Genomic DNA, 19309 nt, shown 5'->3' with positions numbered 1-19309 from the left:
ACTTATATAAAAGCATACATAGGCATATGTACACGCATACAGTGTATGCCTGTGTATATATTTGTATGCATATAAGATACATATAAACTTGTATAGTCAAGTACACTGTTGCTACTATTTTGAACAAACTAGTAAATCAATTAAGAATAAGTTTTTATTGTATCTTCACTATTCCCTCTCTGATGGTCTTTCTTTATGTAGATCCAGTTTCTAACCTACATTGTTTTCATTCTCTCTAATAAATTTCTCTCAATATTTCTGGCAAGGCAGGTCTACTGGCAACAGATTTCTTCAATATTTGTTTGAGATAGTCTTTATTTCTCCTTCATTTTGAGGGATGATTTCTCAGGATACAGAATTCTAGGTTAGCAGGGGGTTTTCCTCAACACTTTAAATGTCACTCCACTCTTCTTGCTTGCATGGTTTCAGAAGAGAAGTCTGATGTAATTCTTATCTTTGTTTTCTCTATAAGCAATGTATTTTTTTCCTTTGGCTTCCTTCAGGATTTTTCTTTATCTTTGATTTTCTGTAATTTGAAAATGACATGCGTAGTGTAGTTTTTGAAGTATTTATCTTACTCGGTGTTCTCTGGGCTTCCTGGATCTATGGCTTGACCTCTGGCATTAATTTGAGGAAGTTCAGCTATTGTTCCAGGTATTTCTTGTGTGCCTTTCTCTGTTTCTTCTCCTTCTGGTTTCCTCAGCTGTGCATACGTTACATCTTTTGCATTTGTCCCACAGCCCTTGGATATTCTGTTCTGTTTTTTTCTTATTGTTGTTTCCTGTCTTTGTTCTCTTTGCTTTTAAGTTTTCAAGGATTCTTTTGATACATCTTCTAGCTCAGAGATTCTTTCTTCAGCCATTTCTGGTATGCCAATAAGCCTGTCACAGGCATTTTTAATTTCTGTTGCAATGGGTTTATTTTTTTTAATCTCTAGCATTTCTTTATGGTTCTTTATTCAAATTTCCACTTCTCTGCTTACATTGTCCATCTGTTCTTTTTCTTTTTTTAGATATTTATCTATATTTTTTTTAGATATTTAGATATTTACCTATATTTGGTTGCCTTGGGTCGTAATTATGGCACACAAGATCTTCACTGCATTAGTCAGGATCTTTTGTTGCAGTGCATGGACTCTTTAATTGTGGCACAGGGGCTTCCTCCACAGCAAGTGGTATCTTAGTTTCCCAACCAGAGATCGGGAAGCCACATTCTCTGAATTGCAAGGTGGATTCTTAACCACCAGACCACCGGGGAAGTTCCTGTCCATCTGTTCTTGCATGCTGCCAGCTTTATATATTAGAGCCCTTAGCATATTAATCATTGTTGTTTTAAATTCTCCACCTGATAATTCCAACATCTCTGCTCTGTTTCATTCTGATGCTTATTCTGTCTCTTCAAATGGTGGATTTTTTTGCCTTGTGGTTTGCCATGTAATTTTTATTGATAGCTGGATGTGATATACCAGATAAAAGGAACTGCTATAAATAGGCCCTTGGTAATGTGTTGGTGCGAAAAACTGACTTATTTGAAGAGACCCTGATGCTGGGAAAGATTGAAGATGGGAGGAGAAGGGGACGACAGAGGATGAGATGGTTGGATGGCATCACCAACTCAATGGACATGAGTCTGAGTAAGCTACAGGAGTTGGTGATGGACAGGGAAGCCTGGCATGCTGCAGTCCATGGGGTCACAAAGAGTCGGACATGACTGAGCAACTGAACCGAACTGACTGAATGTGTTGGTGAGGGGTTGGGGAGAGAAAGTGTTCTGTGGTCCTACCATTAGGTCTTAGTTCTGTAGTGAGCCTGTGTCTCTGAACTGGGACTCTCATAAATGTTTCTCTCTCTTCTTTTTTTAATCCCTCTTTGAATGGGACAGAATGGCTAAAGTGGACTGGAGGTGGCTATTTCCCTTCCCCCCAGGTCAGTTAGACTCTGATAATACCCCAGCAAGTTAGGTGCTGGTTGACCTTTTCCTCTAAAGGCAGACCTTTTCAGGGCCTATTTCAGAATGGATCATTTCCCTTTCCCCTACCCGAAGCATGAGGGTATGTTTCTCTGACGTTTATTGTCAGAGAACCTGGTCATGCTCCTGGAGGTAAATCTCACGTTATTGGGGGTGTGTGTTTGGAGGAGTTGAGTAGATGCCTTTGGAGTTTTAACCCTCAGAGTTGTCTGCACTGAGCCTCCGGCGGTTTATCACTCATAGCCAGGTGTTCCTACCTGGACTGGCTCCCCGGGTGGTTTCCACTTGAAAGGCTGTGCTCCAGGCTGTCGGGCTCACTTATCTCTCTCTAGTCTCAGGGGCAGTGGTTTCCCCTGAGACTCCTGTCTCGTATGGATCCAAGAAGAATCGTTGATTTTTCAGTCTCTTCAGCTTTTTGTTTGTTGTTAAGGTGGAGTGGCAACTTCCTAGCTCTTTATATGTGGAACTGGAAACCAGAAGCCCATTTAACTTTTCAAGGTCACTTTTTCACTGGAAATGATTGTGTGTGTACTATATGATCCCTATTAGAATTCTCCATCTTTCAAATGACTTTTATACAGGGCGGGTTACAGTTTACAGAGTACTTTAACCACATTTACAAGTCTGTAAGGTACTTCCACTTTTTTTTACCATGTTGTCTTCACAACAGCTCTGAAAGGTTATCCTTATTTTTCAGACAAGAACTGCTTCAGATATGTACATGTTACTTGTTCAAATACATACAACTGCTGAGTCTAAAAGAGTGAAATGTAGTTCTGAGAGAGTGTTCTTTTCACCACTGGATTTAAGAAGGATAATCAGTTTCCAGTCAGCCCTGCTAGTGTTATGCTCTGACTTGCAACACTTTCTTTTATAAAATAGTTACATTCACATGTGACCTCTGCAGAGATCACTGGACAGCAGTAATAGGGATAAAATAAATGTCTAGAACACAAATGGCTTACACTAAACAACACCATTTTTTATGTGTGAAAATGAAAGAAAGCCTTGTAAAATTTTGCCTTGCTTCCCTCATTTAGTGACTTTGATACAGTACAGTTTCCCAGGTCTTCCAGTCTGTTACCCACGCAGCTACCTTTGCCCCCAGCCTGCCAGAACATTGTGTTTCCATGAACAGATGAAGTGCTTACACATTCATAGACTGAGACACCCTGAATTCAGTTGGGTTCTCTCATTGCTCCAAGCAGATTTCTGCCCTTTCAGCCATGACAACTCAGGCTAGGCTTTGAATACTGATGGCAAGCCCTTTTATTATTAATCAGGGATTTGTATGAATTAATTTTAGAACATGAGGGAAATGGGAGCTTAAAATTAGAATCAAACTTAACATCCTAAATGAAATAAAGGGTACTGCTTCATGACATTTAAAGCTCTAGCAAATGAAACAACTTTGTAAGCTTTGATGGTGGACTAAGAGTATATAATCTTAAAGTTAACTTTCTAGATAAATACTTTTAACCTCTTTATCAGAAAAAAGTCATTTCCCTACTATAATAGGTTGGGTAACAATTAAAATTTTGAAAGGACATCTAGTTTTTCTGGTGTTTGTCTATCTAATATTTGAACTTGAGATATTTCACTACTGATTGCCTAAGATTCTATGGGATGGTGTATGACTTTATTTAAAATATCCACCCAGCAGATTCACTGCAATTTCAGTCTTTCCCTAAGATGATTAAAAATTACATTTATTGCACTTAAAATGTGAATTTAAGTGAATCTGTGAGCACATAAAGAAATTTAATAATAGTCATAATATGATAAGCTGTATTTGTACCCCATATATTGAAATAAATATTACTATTGCCTAAAATGATTAGATTTGAATCTATAGCTATCATAGCACATGAACATATATATAAAATCCTTTTTAAGTAAAATATTCCTATTTTATAATGAAGTCATTTTATGTATAGTTCCTGGTGTGTGTCATTTAAGTTGTAATTGCTGCTAATATATTATTAGTAAGTTATACATTTCTAACTTGAGAAAATTATTCAGCACATAGTGTTTCCTACTGATACAGTAGTTAGGACATTGTTTATATTTTAGGTAAAAGAAAAAGTTTTGTAGTTATACTTACTTTTCAGGACACTATCTATATATCAGATGTTTCACGTTCTAAGTTTATAGCATCATGGTGTTATATGTACTCATTTTTTATTTATATTACAGCTTTTATTAAAGTTTTTAATGATTTGCAGAAATGTTTGAAAACTGCAGTATAGGTAATATGAAGAGAAATGTAAGAGCTTTTAAATTTTTTAAATGGTGCTTCAATTTTTATTTTTGAGTCATATTAATATAACTCTTCACACATGCCACATATTTAAAGGTTTTTCAAGAAAATATCTTGGCTGATTTAAATAATTTGTAAAGTATACTTGTTATGAACAGAATATTTCTTATCAATTCAGGCACATTTTATGTCTGCACTGTTCTTGTCATACACATTGTTTCTTAGATCAGTGCCATATCAGCAGATGCTAAATACATGCTTATTACTGTGTATTTTAAACTTTTATATTAATTTAAACTTGTTAAATTTAGCAATGGAATAATATTTGGACAAATTAGATGACATCATTCCAGTGTATCTATCATCAGTGCCCCCCTGCCCGAAGCATTTATACAATTTATTAGTTTCCCGTAGATTCTTATCTAATGCGCTCCCCAAATCCCTCTTTTATTGAGCTGCTTCTTCTTTCTTTTCTTTCATTTTGAAGGTATAAAATTACCATCAAAAGTATAAAAAGTGGTAAAAAAATTACCACTTTCCATATACTTACAGATTCTTTCAAATACTTTGAAGAAGGTCACTTTTCTCTTGACTATTCCTTTCTTTACTTGCTTTGTTTTAAATTTGTGGCTCATGTCAGAATACAATTTACTTGCTTTTGGGTTGAGAAACTGATGCAAAATCTGGCAAAACCTGACATTATTAACCTAACAAAGAAGCAAAAGGTCTTAAGAGGCAGAGCCAGTGAATTGAGGATAAATTTATGCTTTTATTTAAGAAAGGAAGTAAAAGTGTATTCTCTTAAATAACTTTCTACACTTGAATATATGTTATTTTGGTTGTGTAGTTGATTAACATTAATTTGAAGGAACCAGAAAGTTGAAAGAATTTTACAGTGGACATATGTATTCCTATCACTAGATTCTACCACTGAGATTTTACTATATATGTTTGCTTTATCAGTATTTAGCCATCTCTTTATCCATCTGTCAATCTATCTTACTTTTTTGGTTGTGTTTCGGAGTGTTTTATAGACAATACATTTTCTTCTAAATGCTTCAGTATATATATCATTAAACAGAGATCAGCATTAGTCTGGTTTTTCTCTTAATGTAAAATGTATATACAATAATAGCGCAGTTGGTAAAGAATCTGCCTGCAATGCAGGAGACCCCAGTTCGATTCCTGGTCGGGAAGATCCACTGGAGAAGGGATAGGCTACCCACTCCAGTATTCTTGGACTTCCCTTGTGGCTCAGCTGGTAAAGAATCTGCCTGCAATGCAGGATACCTGGGTTCAAGCCTGTTTCATTAAGCTCCTTCATCACTTGCAAAAGTTAATCTTTATGTGGTATTCCCTCATGGCTCAGAGAGTAAAGAGTCTGCCTGCAATGTGGGAGACCTGAGTTTGATCCCTGGGTCGGGAAGATCCCCTGGAGAAGAAAATGGCAACCCACTCCAGTATTCTTGCCTGGAAAATCTCATGGACAGAGAAGGAGCCTGGCAGGCTACAGCCCATAGGGTTGCAAAGAGTCAGACACAACTGAGAGACTTCACTTTCACTTTTTTCAATTAATATTGACAAATGCATGTACCTGTGTAACCGAAACTCCTATCAAGATATAGAACATTTCTGTCACCCTAGAAAATTCCCTCATGCCTCTTCTCAGCTGGTTCTTTCTCCTCATCCCACAAAGGTAATCACTGTTTTCTAATTCTTCTACCATATGTTGGTTTTTGCCTGTTCTAGAACTTTATAGGTAAAATCATAAAATGCACTTATTTTTATAAGGCTTCTTTCATTTAACATAAGGTTTTTGGGTCATTGATATTGTTGTATAGGTCACTATTTCCCTTCATTTTTATTGCTGAGTAATATTCCATCATATGACCATGAATATATCGTGTATTTATCCATTGTCTTATGATGACATCTGGCTACCTTATTATGATCACTGGATTACTTATTACTTTATACAGGATGAAGTAATATCTCCATTGCTTACTCCTTGACCCTTTAGTTTCTAACATTATGGCTTAGTAAATGCTTATAAAGGGATCTTTTAGAGTAGTGTATGTAAAGTCCTTCTGCATTCCCTGATAGCTCAGCAACACCATTTCTTTTTACCTTAGGTCCTAGCAAGTGAACAAAATAAAGTATTCACTTACTTTAAATGTGTATTAGCTTCCATGCTAGTCACATCTTGAGACTGTAAACTGCCTCCCGATACTACCGCTGTCTGAGTTTTTGAAAGAACACTGTTGGTTTACTCTTGAGAGGCGGGTGGCAGTAGGGCTTTGTGTAGTTTCTGGTGGTGGCAGGTGGGGGAGTTGTCACTGTATCCAGATGCTTTACCAGCAGCAGCAAAGGGTAGAAGATAGGGATAAGAGAGAGGAGACAGACATTACAGGTTATTGGTAGCTGAAGTCAATCAACTGTAAATTGAAACCCAGTTTTTTTGGAGAGAGAAATTCAAGGTGACCTGTTTACAGTATTTCACTGAGTAATTAGACTGTATTATCCTATACAGTGGCTTCCCTCGGAGCTCAGTCAGTAAAGAATCTGCCTGCAATGCAGGAGACCCAGGTTCAATTCCTGGGTGGGGAAGATCCCCTGGAGAAGCAAATAGCAACCCGATCCAGTATTCTTGCCTGGAGAATCCCATGGACAGAGGAGCCTGGCAGGCTACAGTCCATGGGGTCGCAAGAGCCAGACTTGACTTAGCGAGTAAACCACCACCACCATCCTATACAATCTTTGATACAATGGCAACTCACAAATTTAAACATACCATCTTTGCCATGTTTTCATCTACTGTGTATATGGTGTACATGCTTTGTATCTATTCTCAAAATACCATAAGAACATCAAGATTCACTTTATAATACTATCTCTTTTCATTTAATTTGTGATATCCAGGAGGAAATGTAATTTTAAAAATACTTCATGGTTTAAGGACAAGTAACCAAGGATATCAAAGGAGCATTTAAAATATTAAGACCCACTCTGTATTTTCCAGAAGGTATGAAAGTAATACTACTTAATAGGTTAGCTGCCACCCTGCACTCTCAAAGCACTTTACTCATTCATCTGTCTGAGGGAAGACGGTATCTGCACCCTTGGTTAATAGATGGGAACTCTCTCCCCCTGACCCCATGTTTTACTGTATTTGAATTCCAGAATATATCCAGAGCTTTCCAAACAGTACTTATTGTCTTCTGGTGGCCTAACAAAGATTCCTTTTAATAATGGCTTCCCCCACTTATGTCCTAAATACTTCTGGGATATTTTTTCAGAAGTTATTAAAACTCAAAGCAAAGAAACAGTTGTCAGTTTTAGTGGTAACAGTAAAAATAAATTTTAACTTGAAAATTTGCAAGAGATTATATCATTCATAGATGATAAAACAATTACATATAAAAGTAGGTAAAATATCTCATAAGTTTGTATAAAATCTTTAAACAACTATGATGTGTACCTAGTTGGTGGTTTTCCTTCTGGAAAAGAAATTATGGAATCCAGTATCTCAATTTAATAAATTTAAAAATTGTACTATATTGATCCAAGTATATTTGTGGTTAACAAAAAGAAAGGACAGAACCACAGGTGTTTATTTACTGATTTCATCAGTACGGGTTATAAGGATAGCATCTCTGCAAATTCCTGATTATGTATTACTTGAGCCAGTAATCTTAAAGTAGAGTATGTTTACAGGACCTCTGTAATGTGAAGAAGTAAAGAGTTATCACATACGGATACCTGGGTATGCTGGTCTTTGTTCATTTAAATGCAGGAACTTTTGAAGGTAAAAATTCCAAAGCCTGATTTATGTATGCTTATTTACAAGTATGTTTAATCCTGCTCTTGTTTTTGAGCTCAATACCGCATAAAAATATTAATCATTAGGTGGTCTTAATGTAGCTGTCTTCAGCACTTCTGTAGAAAGTCATTGTCAGAGAATACATTCTAATTCAAGGTTAATTAGTGTACCATTAAAATAATGCGTTACAAAAATTAATTACATCGCAGGTCAAAAAACCTGTTAAAAAGCAGAGTGTAAATGTCTGAGAGCACATCGTCCTCCTTAAAACATTGCTATACGAGTGCCACCCTTCTGGAAAATATCTCCAATGTGAAAATCACTACTGAGGTCCAGTCATAGGTGTTTCCCTAAAGTAAATTTTTGGCACCACACATGGAAAATTTAAAATATAACTCCCCATTAACAGTAAAATGTGTTGCTTGTCTGCTTCCGCACTGAAACAGCTAAGGATTTATATTTTAGCATTACTCAGTGGAACCCTATTGGGTTAAACCTAAGGAGAAGTCAGGAATCTTGTTGGGAAATAGAAATTATCTGTACATCTTACAGTAAAAATACTAGATATATTATGTTTTCTTACTTAACTATTAGGTAGTTCTGGTAGGTGCCCTATGTAAGTGTATCACACATTATTTAACTATATGGTGATTCTTGTTAATAATTTGATAGCCATTAATTTAGTACCCTTAAAATTAGAACTAGAAATAATACAGACTTTGACATTTTACCTGATTAGTTTAGTATAAAAGCTGTGAAACAGTTATATTGAATTATAAAATACTTTACACATTGGTATTTGTTCTGAGAATCAAATTAGAATATCTAATTATTCATATGGAGGGTTGTAAAATGAGTGCCCCAGTAACAGTAAATCAGTACACATTAGAGCTGGGGAACATTTAACATAGGCAACACTGTTCTCTATCAACAATACATTTTTTATTTGGCTTTTAGAATTGTCTCCATTTAAAAAAATTATTAGTGGGCTCTGAACTAATAATTAACTAAGTGGTTTTGCTGTTACAATAAAGTGTGACTGATTTGCCCACATTTAAAAATTTTCTACTTCCCTTCTCCTTTGCATTTTGCATACAAAACAGATATTCACAGGTAAGTAAAAATAAATTGAGCAAATGAAAGAAAAAGGAAAGGATGATTTTTAAGGAAGAAGTTGTCTGTCTTGGGGTTTTTGTTGTTGTTTATTTTTTTTCAAGAATAGCTCCTGGTTAATTAGTTGAACGAATAGGTATGTGAAGAGAGTCTGAAAGATGAAGAATGTAATTGGTTAAGAAAAGCTTTCTTCAAAGGTGCTTTTTAAGTCCTCTTTGTCCTAGCTTATATCTGTTTAAATCGTTTCTAAAATGACATAAAGCAGGGATTTCAACTTAATGTGAAAAAACATTCCATTCTTTTAAAAATGACAACATCAGTACCACCCTCAAAAAGTAGTGTTAAGCCATAATCACTCATTTCTTCAGAAAAGCCCTTAGCTTTGGGGGTTTTGTTTGTTCTTTGGACCAATTAGGCTCCTTTTGTTAACTAAGCCAAGATTTTCTGACAGTAGAGAAAAGAATTAACACGTCGATAGTGTTTGTCTTTGGTAGACAATAGTTAAAATTGTTTAATATTTAGTACGCTGTCTCCTAACAGTTAATTGTCTATTCTGTTTTACAAGTGGCTTTCATGGTCAACATTTGAAGTTAAATGCTAGTAGACTTGTACTAATGTTTGGGGGATATTTCAGGGTGTAAATTTGGGCTATGAAGGGGAAATGCTTGTGATTACATTTTCTTACATTTTATGGAATAAACTTGAGTAAATTTAGATATATTACATTCAGATTATGATCTCTACCTAGGTTTAAGTACCGTTTTTTTTTTTTTTAATTCATAACAGTTGTTTCACCAAAAGTGAACATAATAATTTAAAATTAATCTCTTTCATTTCATCAAAGTACTTTAAAATTTACTAAGTATTATCGTGTAGTTCATACATTCAATAAATATTACTGGTATTATTGTTGTTAGTATTATCCTTATCCCCACTCTGTGGATAAAGAAACTGATCAGTCTGAAGAAAGTCACTGGGCTCGTATCTAACAGATCCCCAAAGTATAACTCAGGAATTCCTGTTGTTTTCATTTACTGCTTTTCCCATAGAACATTTTATGTGAATCATTCTTAGAATAGTTAACCTATATTTTTACTTATTTCTGTATCTTTCTTAAGACCTTATGTCTTTTGTATGGCCCACAGCTGGATTAACAAATTCATTTGTCTTTTTCTGTGTTTTAGGGCAGAACTCTACTCCACTGGGCTTGTGATCGAGGACATAAGGAACTAGTCACAGTCTTGCTACAATATAGAGCTGATATTAACTGTCAGGTAAGAGCGATGAGAAAATTCACCCATTCCAGTCCATCTTAGTTCGCTGATTCCTAGAATGTCCATGTTCACTCTTGTCATCTCCTGTTTGACCACTGAACTGAACTGAAGGGTAATGAAAAGGGAACATTTTTTAAAAATGAGGTAAAATCTATATAAAGTAAAATTTACTGTACTAACGGTTTTAAAGTGTACAGTCCAGTGGCGTTAGTATATTTAACAATGTGTAGCCATCGCTACGGTCTTGTCCTAACATTTTCATCGCCCCAGAAGGACAAGGACAGTTTGTACCCATCAAGTTGTCACTCCCTATTTCCCTTCCATTCCAGATCTTAGCAACAACTAATCTTTCTGTTTCGATGGATTTGCCTGTTCTGGATATTTCATATAAATGGGATCATAAAGTATGTGGTCTTTGGCTCTGGCTTCTTTCACGGGCATGTTTTCAGAGATTATCCATGTTGTAGCACATTATTATCCATGTAATTGCACTTCTTTCCTTTTTATGACTAAGTTATATTCTATTGTATGTATAGAACACACTTTTATCCTTCATCAACTGATGGGTAATTGAGTTGTTTTCACCTTTTGGCAATTGTGAATAATTGCTGTGAACAATTTGCATACATGTTTTTGTTCAAAACTTGTTTTCAGTGCTATTGGTTCTGTACCTAGGAGGAGAATTTCCTATATGGTAATTTGATGTTTAACTTTTTGAGGAAACTCCAAACAGTTTTCTACAGGAGCCACACAATTTTACATTCCCACCAGCGATGCAATTGAAGAGTGTTTCAGTATTTCCACTTCTTCACCGATACTCGTTATTTTCTTGTTTAATAGCCATTCTAGTGGGGTGTGGTGATCTCATCAGAGTATGATTTGGATTTGCATTTCCCCAGTGAGTATTTTTTCATGTACTTGTTAACAGCTTGTCTATCTTCTTTGGAAAAATGTCTATTCAAGTGTTTTGCCCTTTTTTAAACTGAGGGGCTTTTTTATATTTAAGAAGTAAAAGTTCTTATATTCTGGACCTTAAAGCATTATCAGATGTATGGTTTGCAAATATCTTCTCCCTTTCTGGGGGTTGTCTTCTCACTTCCTCATAGTGTCCTGTGGCGCACATGAAGTTTTCAGTTTTGATGAAGGTCGGCATATCTGTTTTCTTTTGTTGGTTGTGCTTTTGGTGTCATACCTAAGCAACAATTGCCAAATTCATGATTATTAAGATTTACCATGCACCCCTAGAAACTCTGTACACATAGGTAACTCCCCATTCCCCCGCCCCCCCATAACCCTAGCAACCACCATTCTACTCTCTCTCTTCATGAATTGACTACTCTAGAGACATCATATAAGTAGAATCATACAGTATTTGTCCTTTTGTGACTGGCTTATTTCATTTAGCATAATGTCTTCAAGGTTCATCCGTGTCGTACCATGTGGCAGAATTTTTTCCCTTTTTAAAACTCAATAATGTTGCATTGTATGTATATACCATATTTTGTTTATCCAAATATCCATCTACAGACATCCAGGTTACTTTCACCTTCTGGCTATTGTGATTAATACCTCTGTGAATATGAGTAGCAAATGTTTGTTTTGAGTCTTTGCTTTCACTTCTTTTGAGTATATATCCAGAAGTGGAATTGCTGGATCATATGGTAACTCTTTAATGTTCTGAGGATCACCATACCATTTCCACAGTGGCTGCACCATTTTACCTTCCCGTCAGCAATGCACAGATATTCCAGTTTCTCCACATCCTTACCAACACTTGTTAGTTTCTGTATTTTTGATATTAGCCATCCTGGTGGATGTGAAGTGATATCTCATTGTGGTTTTGATTTGCATTTTCCTAATGATTAATGATGCTGAACATGATTAATGCTGACCAGTTAATATTGGCCATACGTTCATCTTCTTTGGAGAAATGTCTGTTCATGTCCTTTGCCCACTCTTTAACTGAGTTGTTTGGGGTTTTTTATTGTTAAGTTGTAAGGTGTGTTACTCACTCAATCATGTCTGACTCTTTGCAACTCCATGGACCTGTAGCCTGCCAGGCTCCTCTGTCCATGGGATTTCCCAGACAAGAACACAGAAGTAGGTTGCCATTTCCTTCTCCAGGGGATCTTTCTGACTCAGATATTCTGAGTATCAGTCCCTTATCATATACACAGTTTACGAATATTTTCTCTTATTCTGTGGGTGGTCCTGCACGCTGCTGATAATAGTGTCCTTTGATACACAGCAGCTTAAAATTTTGAGGAAGTTCACTCTCTTTTTCCTTTTGTTGCCTGTGTTTTTGGTGTCATATCCAAGAAGTCATTGCCAAATGCCATGTCATGAAGTTTTTCCCCCATATTTTCTTTAAGAGCTTTAAAATTTTAGCTCTGTTTTTTGACCTGTTTTGAATCAAAGGTTACATAAGGGTCCAGCTTCATTTTTTTTTTTTTGCATGTGCACTTTCAGTTTTCCCAGGGCCATTCATAGGTGGAAAAGACTGGGTCCTTTCTTCACCAAATGGTCCTGACACCCTTGTCAAAAACCATATGACCATATATGCAAGAGTTTGGGGTCTCTATTCTATTCCATTTGTCTATATGTTTGTCTTTATGCCGGTACAACACTGGTTTAATTACTATATCTTTGTAGTAAATTTTGAAATTAGGAAATGTGAGACTTCCAACTTGTTTTTCAAGACTTTTGGCTGTTCTGAGTCCTTTGTGTTTCCATGTGAATTTTAGGATGGATTTTTCTCTTTTTTACAAAAAAGTCATTGGGGTTTTGATAGAGGTGGCATTGAATCTGTAGAGCAATTTGGGAGTACAGTTTTCCCCTGTTCTCTGAAAGTAAAGCAAATGAAACATTTTGTAAGACAAAATGATGGAAAGCGAAGAAGCAGTTACCTGAGGACACATCTTGCTAATGCATGCACAAAATAAACTGAGATAAAGCACTGGCGCGGGCACAGTTAAAAGTTAAGGTGGCCTAGTGCTGAGATGCAGAGCGTAGTTGCTGGAGGAGGAGGAGGAGCACTGCTCTTGGTGCTCTGAGTGCGCACTCCTCTACAGTGCCAGCTGCAAAACGAAGACTGAGTGCTCATTTTGCTTTTTGCCTGTTTTTGTAAAAGCAAAAGTCCTCTAGACTTTTTTTTTTTTTTTTTTTGGTTAGCAAAACCAGGTACTAAGGTAGGTCTTTAGTAAAGTGAAGTGGCATAAAGCAGACTTTTAAAAGCAGGGCTACTCATATTGTCATTTTAACAGTGGTTAAGTCTTCCAGTCCGTGGAATGACTTTTCTTTATTTGTGAGTGACTCTAATAAATTAGAGAATTTATCTCAAAACTATTTTATAATTTTCAGTGTACAATTCTTTTGCCTCCTTGGTTTGGTCTATTCCAAAGTATTTCATTCTTTTTTGCCACTACTGTAAATGAAACTGTTTTCTAAATCTCACTTTCTGATTATTCATTGTTAGTGTTTAGAAATGCAACCGGTTTTTGTGTGTTGATTTTATATCCTGCAACTTTGCTGAATTTCCTTAATAGTTCTAACAGCTTTTTGTGGAAGCTTAAAGATTTTCTGCATATAACATATGTTGTCTATGAACAAAGATATTTTTACTTCTTCCTTTCCAGTTTTGATGTCTGTTATTTCATTTTCTTGCCTAATTGCTCTAGGTCTTCTAGTACTATGTTGAATAAAATAGTGAAAGTGGGCATCCATGTCTTATTCAGGAGTTTGCTTTTTAATTTAGTGTGTCAAATAAAAAATGCTTTTCCTTTTCATAATATTTGTTGTCATGTACATCCATTCCACTTTAGCCCATGACCTCACCCTGAACTTTTAATCAAGTCTGAAATGTTTGGTTCTAACTATACTCTCCAGTTCATTTCACTCTAAATCTTATTTGACCTTATGGAAATCCCTAGTGCCTTGACTGATTACTTCTTCCATTTTAGCTCATTTGTCCACTCTCATGCTATTATTGTGTTCAACTTTATTCCCATCCCCTATTTTTCAGCTATGGTAACCATCTGGCAAAACTTTAATTCTGATTAATCCAGTTGCCTGGCTTCTATACATCTACATTTTGGCTCTAGGCAAAGCTAGGAAGACAAAATCACCCATCCCTGATACTATCAAAAATGATGGTATCAGTCTTTAATTTTGGCTGGCATGTCTTAATGGTCTTTCTTATTCTCACATTTTCTCCTGTTTCACAGACAAAATAGAAGAAATCTTTATCAACAATATGTTTCTCAGCCAGTAGTTGCACCAACGTATATTTCTTCCTGTCTTCTCAGACGGTTAAAACTTGCAGTGCATGCTCAGTTGTGTCTGAGCCTTTGTAACCCTATGGACTGTAGCCTACCAGGCTCCTCTGTCCATAAAATTTTCCAGGCAAGAATACTGGAGTGGCTTGCCATTTCCTCCTCTAGGGGATCTTCCCGACCCGATGATCAAACCCACGTCTGGTGCACCTCCTGCAGTGCACCACCGGGGAACTTACTCTCAACTACCACTCCCAACGTAGCACATCGTGTACATGTCTATATCCTCACCCAATAACTGGCACCAACATCCACCCAGTGTTCTAGGGATCAGCTGAAGTCCTCTAGGTTCTGTCTCCTAAGTATATCTCAAATCTACCCACTTCTCTATTTCAACATTGCCAGCACCCACCATATCCTTGCTTCTAATCTTGATGTTCTTAGATGTATTTCCCACTTTTCATCTGGAGAGACTTTTTAAGATGCTAATTTGCAAATATTTCTCTTATTTTCTTTTATTGTTCTAAAATTAAATCTAAATGTGTTTTGTCCTGTGAAGCCCTTCTTGATCTGGGCTTTGCTTACCTCTCCACTTATTTCTCAACACACTCCTAGCTTATGCACCATCCCTGCGGCGATCAGTTCCACTGATTCTGAAGAACTTGACACGTTGCTCACCTGTTGGGCTTTTTAGATACTGTTTTCTCTCTTATTCATTCTCCCTCCTAGGCCTAATTTTACATATCATTTCCTCCAGGAAGCCTTCCTTCACTCTGCCCAGATAGACATCTCCACCGTCTCTTATCGTGCTCCCTGTTCTTAAGCTCATCAAAGAGCTGCCACAATGCAGTCCCCGTGTATTGTAATTCATCGTGTACATGTCTACATCCTCATCACCATCATATTCAAGTGCTAGAGTATGGTTATCTCCAGTACCCTGGATGTCTGACATATAGATGTTGCTCAGTAAATATTGAACAAAGTAATATCAGCTTATAAAGAAGCTGACAGAATGTTAGAAAAATAAATCATGAGAACCAGAAAAGGCCTAAGCATTTACCAGAACCTTTGGGTTTCCTTGTTATTTTATTAGAATAAATGTTTTTTTCCCATTAGACTTGTGTGCATTCTTCTTGGGCTAGTTCCCTAGCTTTGAGTCATAGATCAAAGTCATAACCTTAGACCATATATATTTCACTTTTTTTCTTTGTAGGTTGTATATGTACAAAGGGAAAAACTCAAAAAATGCAGACAACTAATTTTTAAAAAATTCTTTCTCCTTTGTTTCAGAACTTTTATGTATTAAGGAAAATTAGCTCTTTCTTTGTGATATAATAATTATTAAAATGTTTCTTCTAATACTTGTTATCACTTCATGATTTCTGTGATCCATCTGGAATTAGGATCACATGTATGTAATAGAAATTTTATTTTTGTCCAGATGATTAGCCAGTTCCAATAATGTTGATTGAATAATCTTTTCTCTGCTGATTTGAAGTGTCTTCTTTTTATATTCTCACTTATCTATGAATTTCACCGTGTTTGTAGCTGTTCTTCTGTTGCCTCTTTTTCTGCTCACATACTTGTGCTATGCTGCTTTAAATATTGTAGCTTCAAAATATGTTTTAATACCTGGCAGGATAGATTACTTAATTACGTATTCAGAATATTTCCTGTTATTTTTGCTTGTCTGTTTCTCTGTGTGAGCTCTGAAATTGTCTTTCTAACCCTTGCTTCCCCCAGTTACCACCAAAACAAAAACTTATTGGTGCACTCATGTCTTTAATTTGGTTTGGATTGTCAGGGGTAGTATTTTAGATGGAAGTGTCCCCAGTTTAGGCTTAGGCTGAGATTTTTGCACGTGGGTTTCTTGTATTCTATTTGTTTGAGTATTATAAGACAAACAATATAAAAAACTGCCATATGTGGTTTTATAGAATACTCTTTACCTATAGTAAAGAGTATTTTATTTATAGTGAAGAGTATTTGCAGTAAACTTCACTGCAAAGTAAAAGTTCCATGTAGCTTTTTAGGGTGAATAAGTCAGGACTATATGCCTTCCCTTGCCCTCTTTGTCGTCATATGACCACTTTGTGTTGCTCCTAGCCTTGGTTTTCCTTTGTTATTGACAATCCTGATCCATATGATCTAGCTTCAGATAAGGGACTGCTTTTGGCTTTGTCAGCTTGGGTTGCTAACACGCTTCCAAATCAGAGGGTTTTTGGAGATTTGCTCTCAAAATAGCTTTCCCCTTGTAATTTCTTCTTTGGTTTCCTTATTGAAAACTCTTTTCAAATATAGACAATACAAACATAGTAAATGGAAGGAAATGTTCATCTCCCTCATGACTCAATCTTTCTTAAACAACATTATTATTGACTGGTCTATTGGTTGCCAAAAAGGAAAATCAATTTTATTAGAAGTATTTGCTTGGCTACAGATCTTGGTACTAACCCAGCAGAGACAGGCTGATGTTATCAAGTATCTGAAGACTAATTTTTACCATTAGCCTGAAACAGAGTAGTAATTAAAGATATGTCAATGTCTACTCTGTGTTTTCCTGTCATTTTTACCTTTCAGTATATCTCATATATACTTTTATTGCACTGCAGTTTCTACATTCTGTGGCTCTGATGGAATTGAATCTTTTAATTTTATTTCTGAGAAAGATCCTTTATAGATTTCATTTGTTATCTGGCAGTATTATGTACACAGTTTTGTCTTTTCCACTGCTTGGTATTGATTTTTAGTTCAGCTCTGGAAGTTGGGTTCATAACCACATTTGAGATTAGGATATGGGTTAAATACACACACACGTACCCCTCAGACCTCTTGAGTAAATTTGATCTTTAAGTCCTGAAGAAAGATTAAAACTACTCTAAAAGCACATTTGAAAGTATCTGAATGCTAAAGATTTATTGCTAGACTTCTCAGATTTATCGTAAAGTAACGTGAAAGAAGTAAGTGGGGTTTGGAGAAGAGGAGCACCGATGGTGTTGAACGTCTGCACTCTGTACTGGGTATTAAGCAATTCAAAAGGTGAATATTTTGAGTGTTACTGAAATGTCTGAGGACTTTGTGGTGTATAAATTATGTGAATTTACGATTTATATAATGGCATGGAGCAACATGCCCTCCCACACAATACTTTGGTGACTGTGTGTTAAAGAAAATTTTGAAAATATGAGATTCAACTAAATTTATTGTGGTGACCATTTTGTAATATATACAAAAATTGAATCATTGTTGTATACCTAAAACAAATGTTATATGTCAGTTATATCTCAATTTTAAAAAAGAATACTTGTGAAATGAAAGAATAAGTAAACCTGAAAAAAAGAAATTCTATATGCCTATGTGGTTTTATGAAATAAATGGGAAATACACACACACACACACACACACACACACACATTTTAAAGAATGGGGATAGTGACCATTCTAGATTTATCCCAGTGTTGTAGGGCTTAAAATGATGAAGTAGTCCCACTACCTCAGAGCTGTCCTCCTGGTTCTTGGCCAAGTCTGCTCTTTCCCAAGTTCACCAGGCATTTTGCTGCTAACACAGCCCTTCTAAGGCTACTATTTATTATGTCGCTGACCTACTCAAAACTCTCTAATGACTGCATTGCTTATAGGATAGATTCCAAACTCTATAGATTTGAATTCAGGCGGGGAGGGTGAGGGGCACAAAAGTATATAAATAAAACTATCTGTGACTCTATTATGTGTGGGGGTGGAGGGATAAGATATAAAACAGCTTTTTAGCATTTACTGTGTACCAGGCATTTTATGTATAGTCATCACATCAATCCTATAATGTAGGTGTATTATTATCTGCATTTTAGTGATAAAGAAACAGAAGTCATAGAGCTAGTAAGTGATAAAGTCTAGGCTTGAAAATGTCGTTTTGGTTCTAAAGCCCAAGCCCTTATCCTCTCCTCTGTAAATTTTGAGTGCATTTCCTTCTCATCTTTATTTGCTCTACTTACATAATATGTGTGTGTGTGTATTTTTAAAGACATTTAGTACATTATTGCACATAAATATTTTCTTCCATTCAGTGAATTGTCATTTCACTTGATTGATACTACCCTCTTTGAAAACACAAAATTTTCAATTTTGATGAAACCTAATTTATCTATTTTTTAATTTTGTTGTGTTTTTGGTATTGTTTTTAAGAAACGATTGACTTGTTAGAGATCATAGTGATTAAGCCTTTTCCTTCTAATAGTTTTATAGTGTTATCTCTTAAATTTAGGTCTTTGATTCATTTTGAATTAACTGTATTTGATGTAAGAGAGGAGACTGACTTCATTCTTTTACATATGGATATCCAGATGTTTCATTTGACACCAGAAGATAAGCCCCACAGGTCAGAAGGTGTCCAGTATGCTGCTGAGGAAGAGTGGAGGGCAATTACTAATTGCTCCAGAAAGAATGAAGCAGTTGGGCCAAAGTGGAAAAACACACAGTTGTGGATGTGTCTGCTAATGAAAGTAAAGTCTGATGCTGTAAAGAAAAATATAGCATAGGAACCTGGAATGTTAGGTCCATGAATTAAGGTAAATTGGATGTGGTCAAGCAGAAGATGGCAAGGGTG

General features: G+C 36.0%; 1 protein-coding gene across 3 annotated transcripts in view; it reads left to right on the top strand.

The window, feature by feature from the left end:
- ACBD6 (acyl-CoA binding domain containing 6) overlaps positions 1-19309 on the top strand; it is a 194458-nt gene that overhangs the window by 87407 nt on the left and 87742 nt on the right. For all 3 annotated transcript variants that reach the window (NM_001083783.1, XM_024976524.2, XM_024976523.2), the window contains 1 exon segment: positions 10346-10435. In NM_001083783.1, the coding sequence (NP_001077252.1) occupies positions 10346-10435 (90 nt within the window).

Source organism: Bos taurus, chromosome 16, assembly GCF_002263795.3.
Source record: "Bos taurus isolate L1 Dominette 01449 registration number 42190680 breed Hereford chromosome 16, ARS-UCD2.0, whole genome shotgun sequence".
NCBI lineage: Eukaryota > Metazoa > Chordata > Mammalia > Artiodactyla > Bovidae > Bos > Bos taurus.
This window is presented reverse-complemented; position numbering and strand designations above follow the sequence as displayed.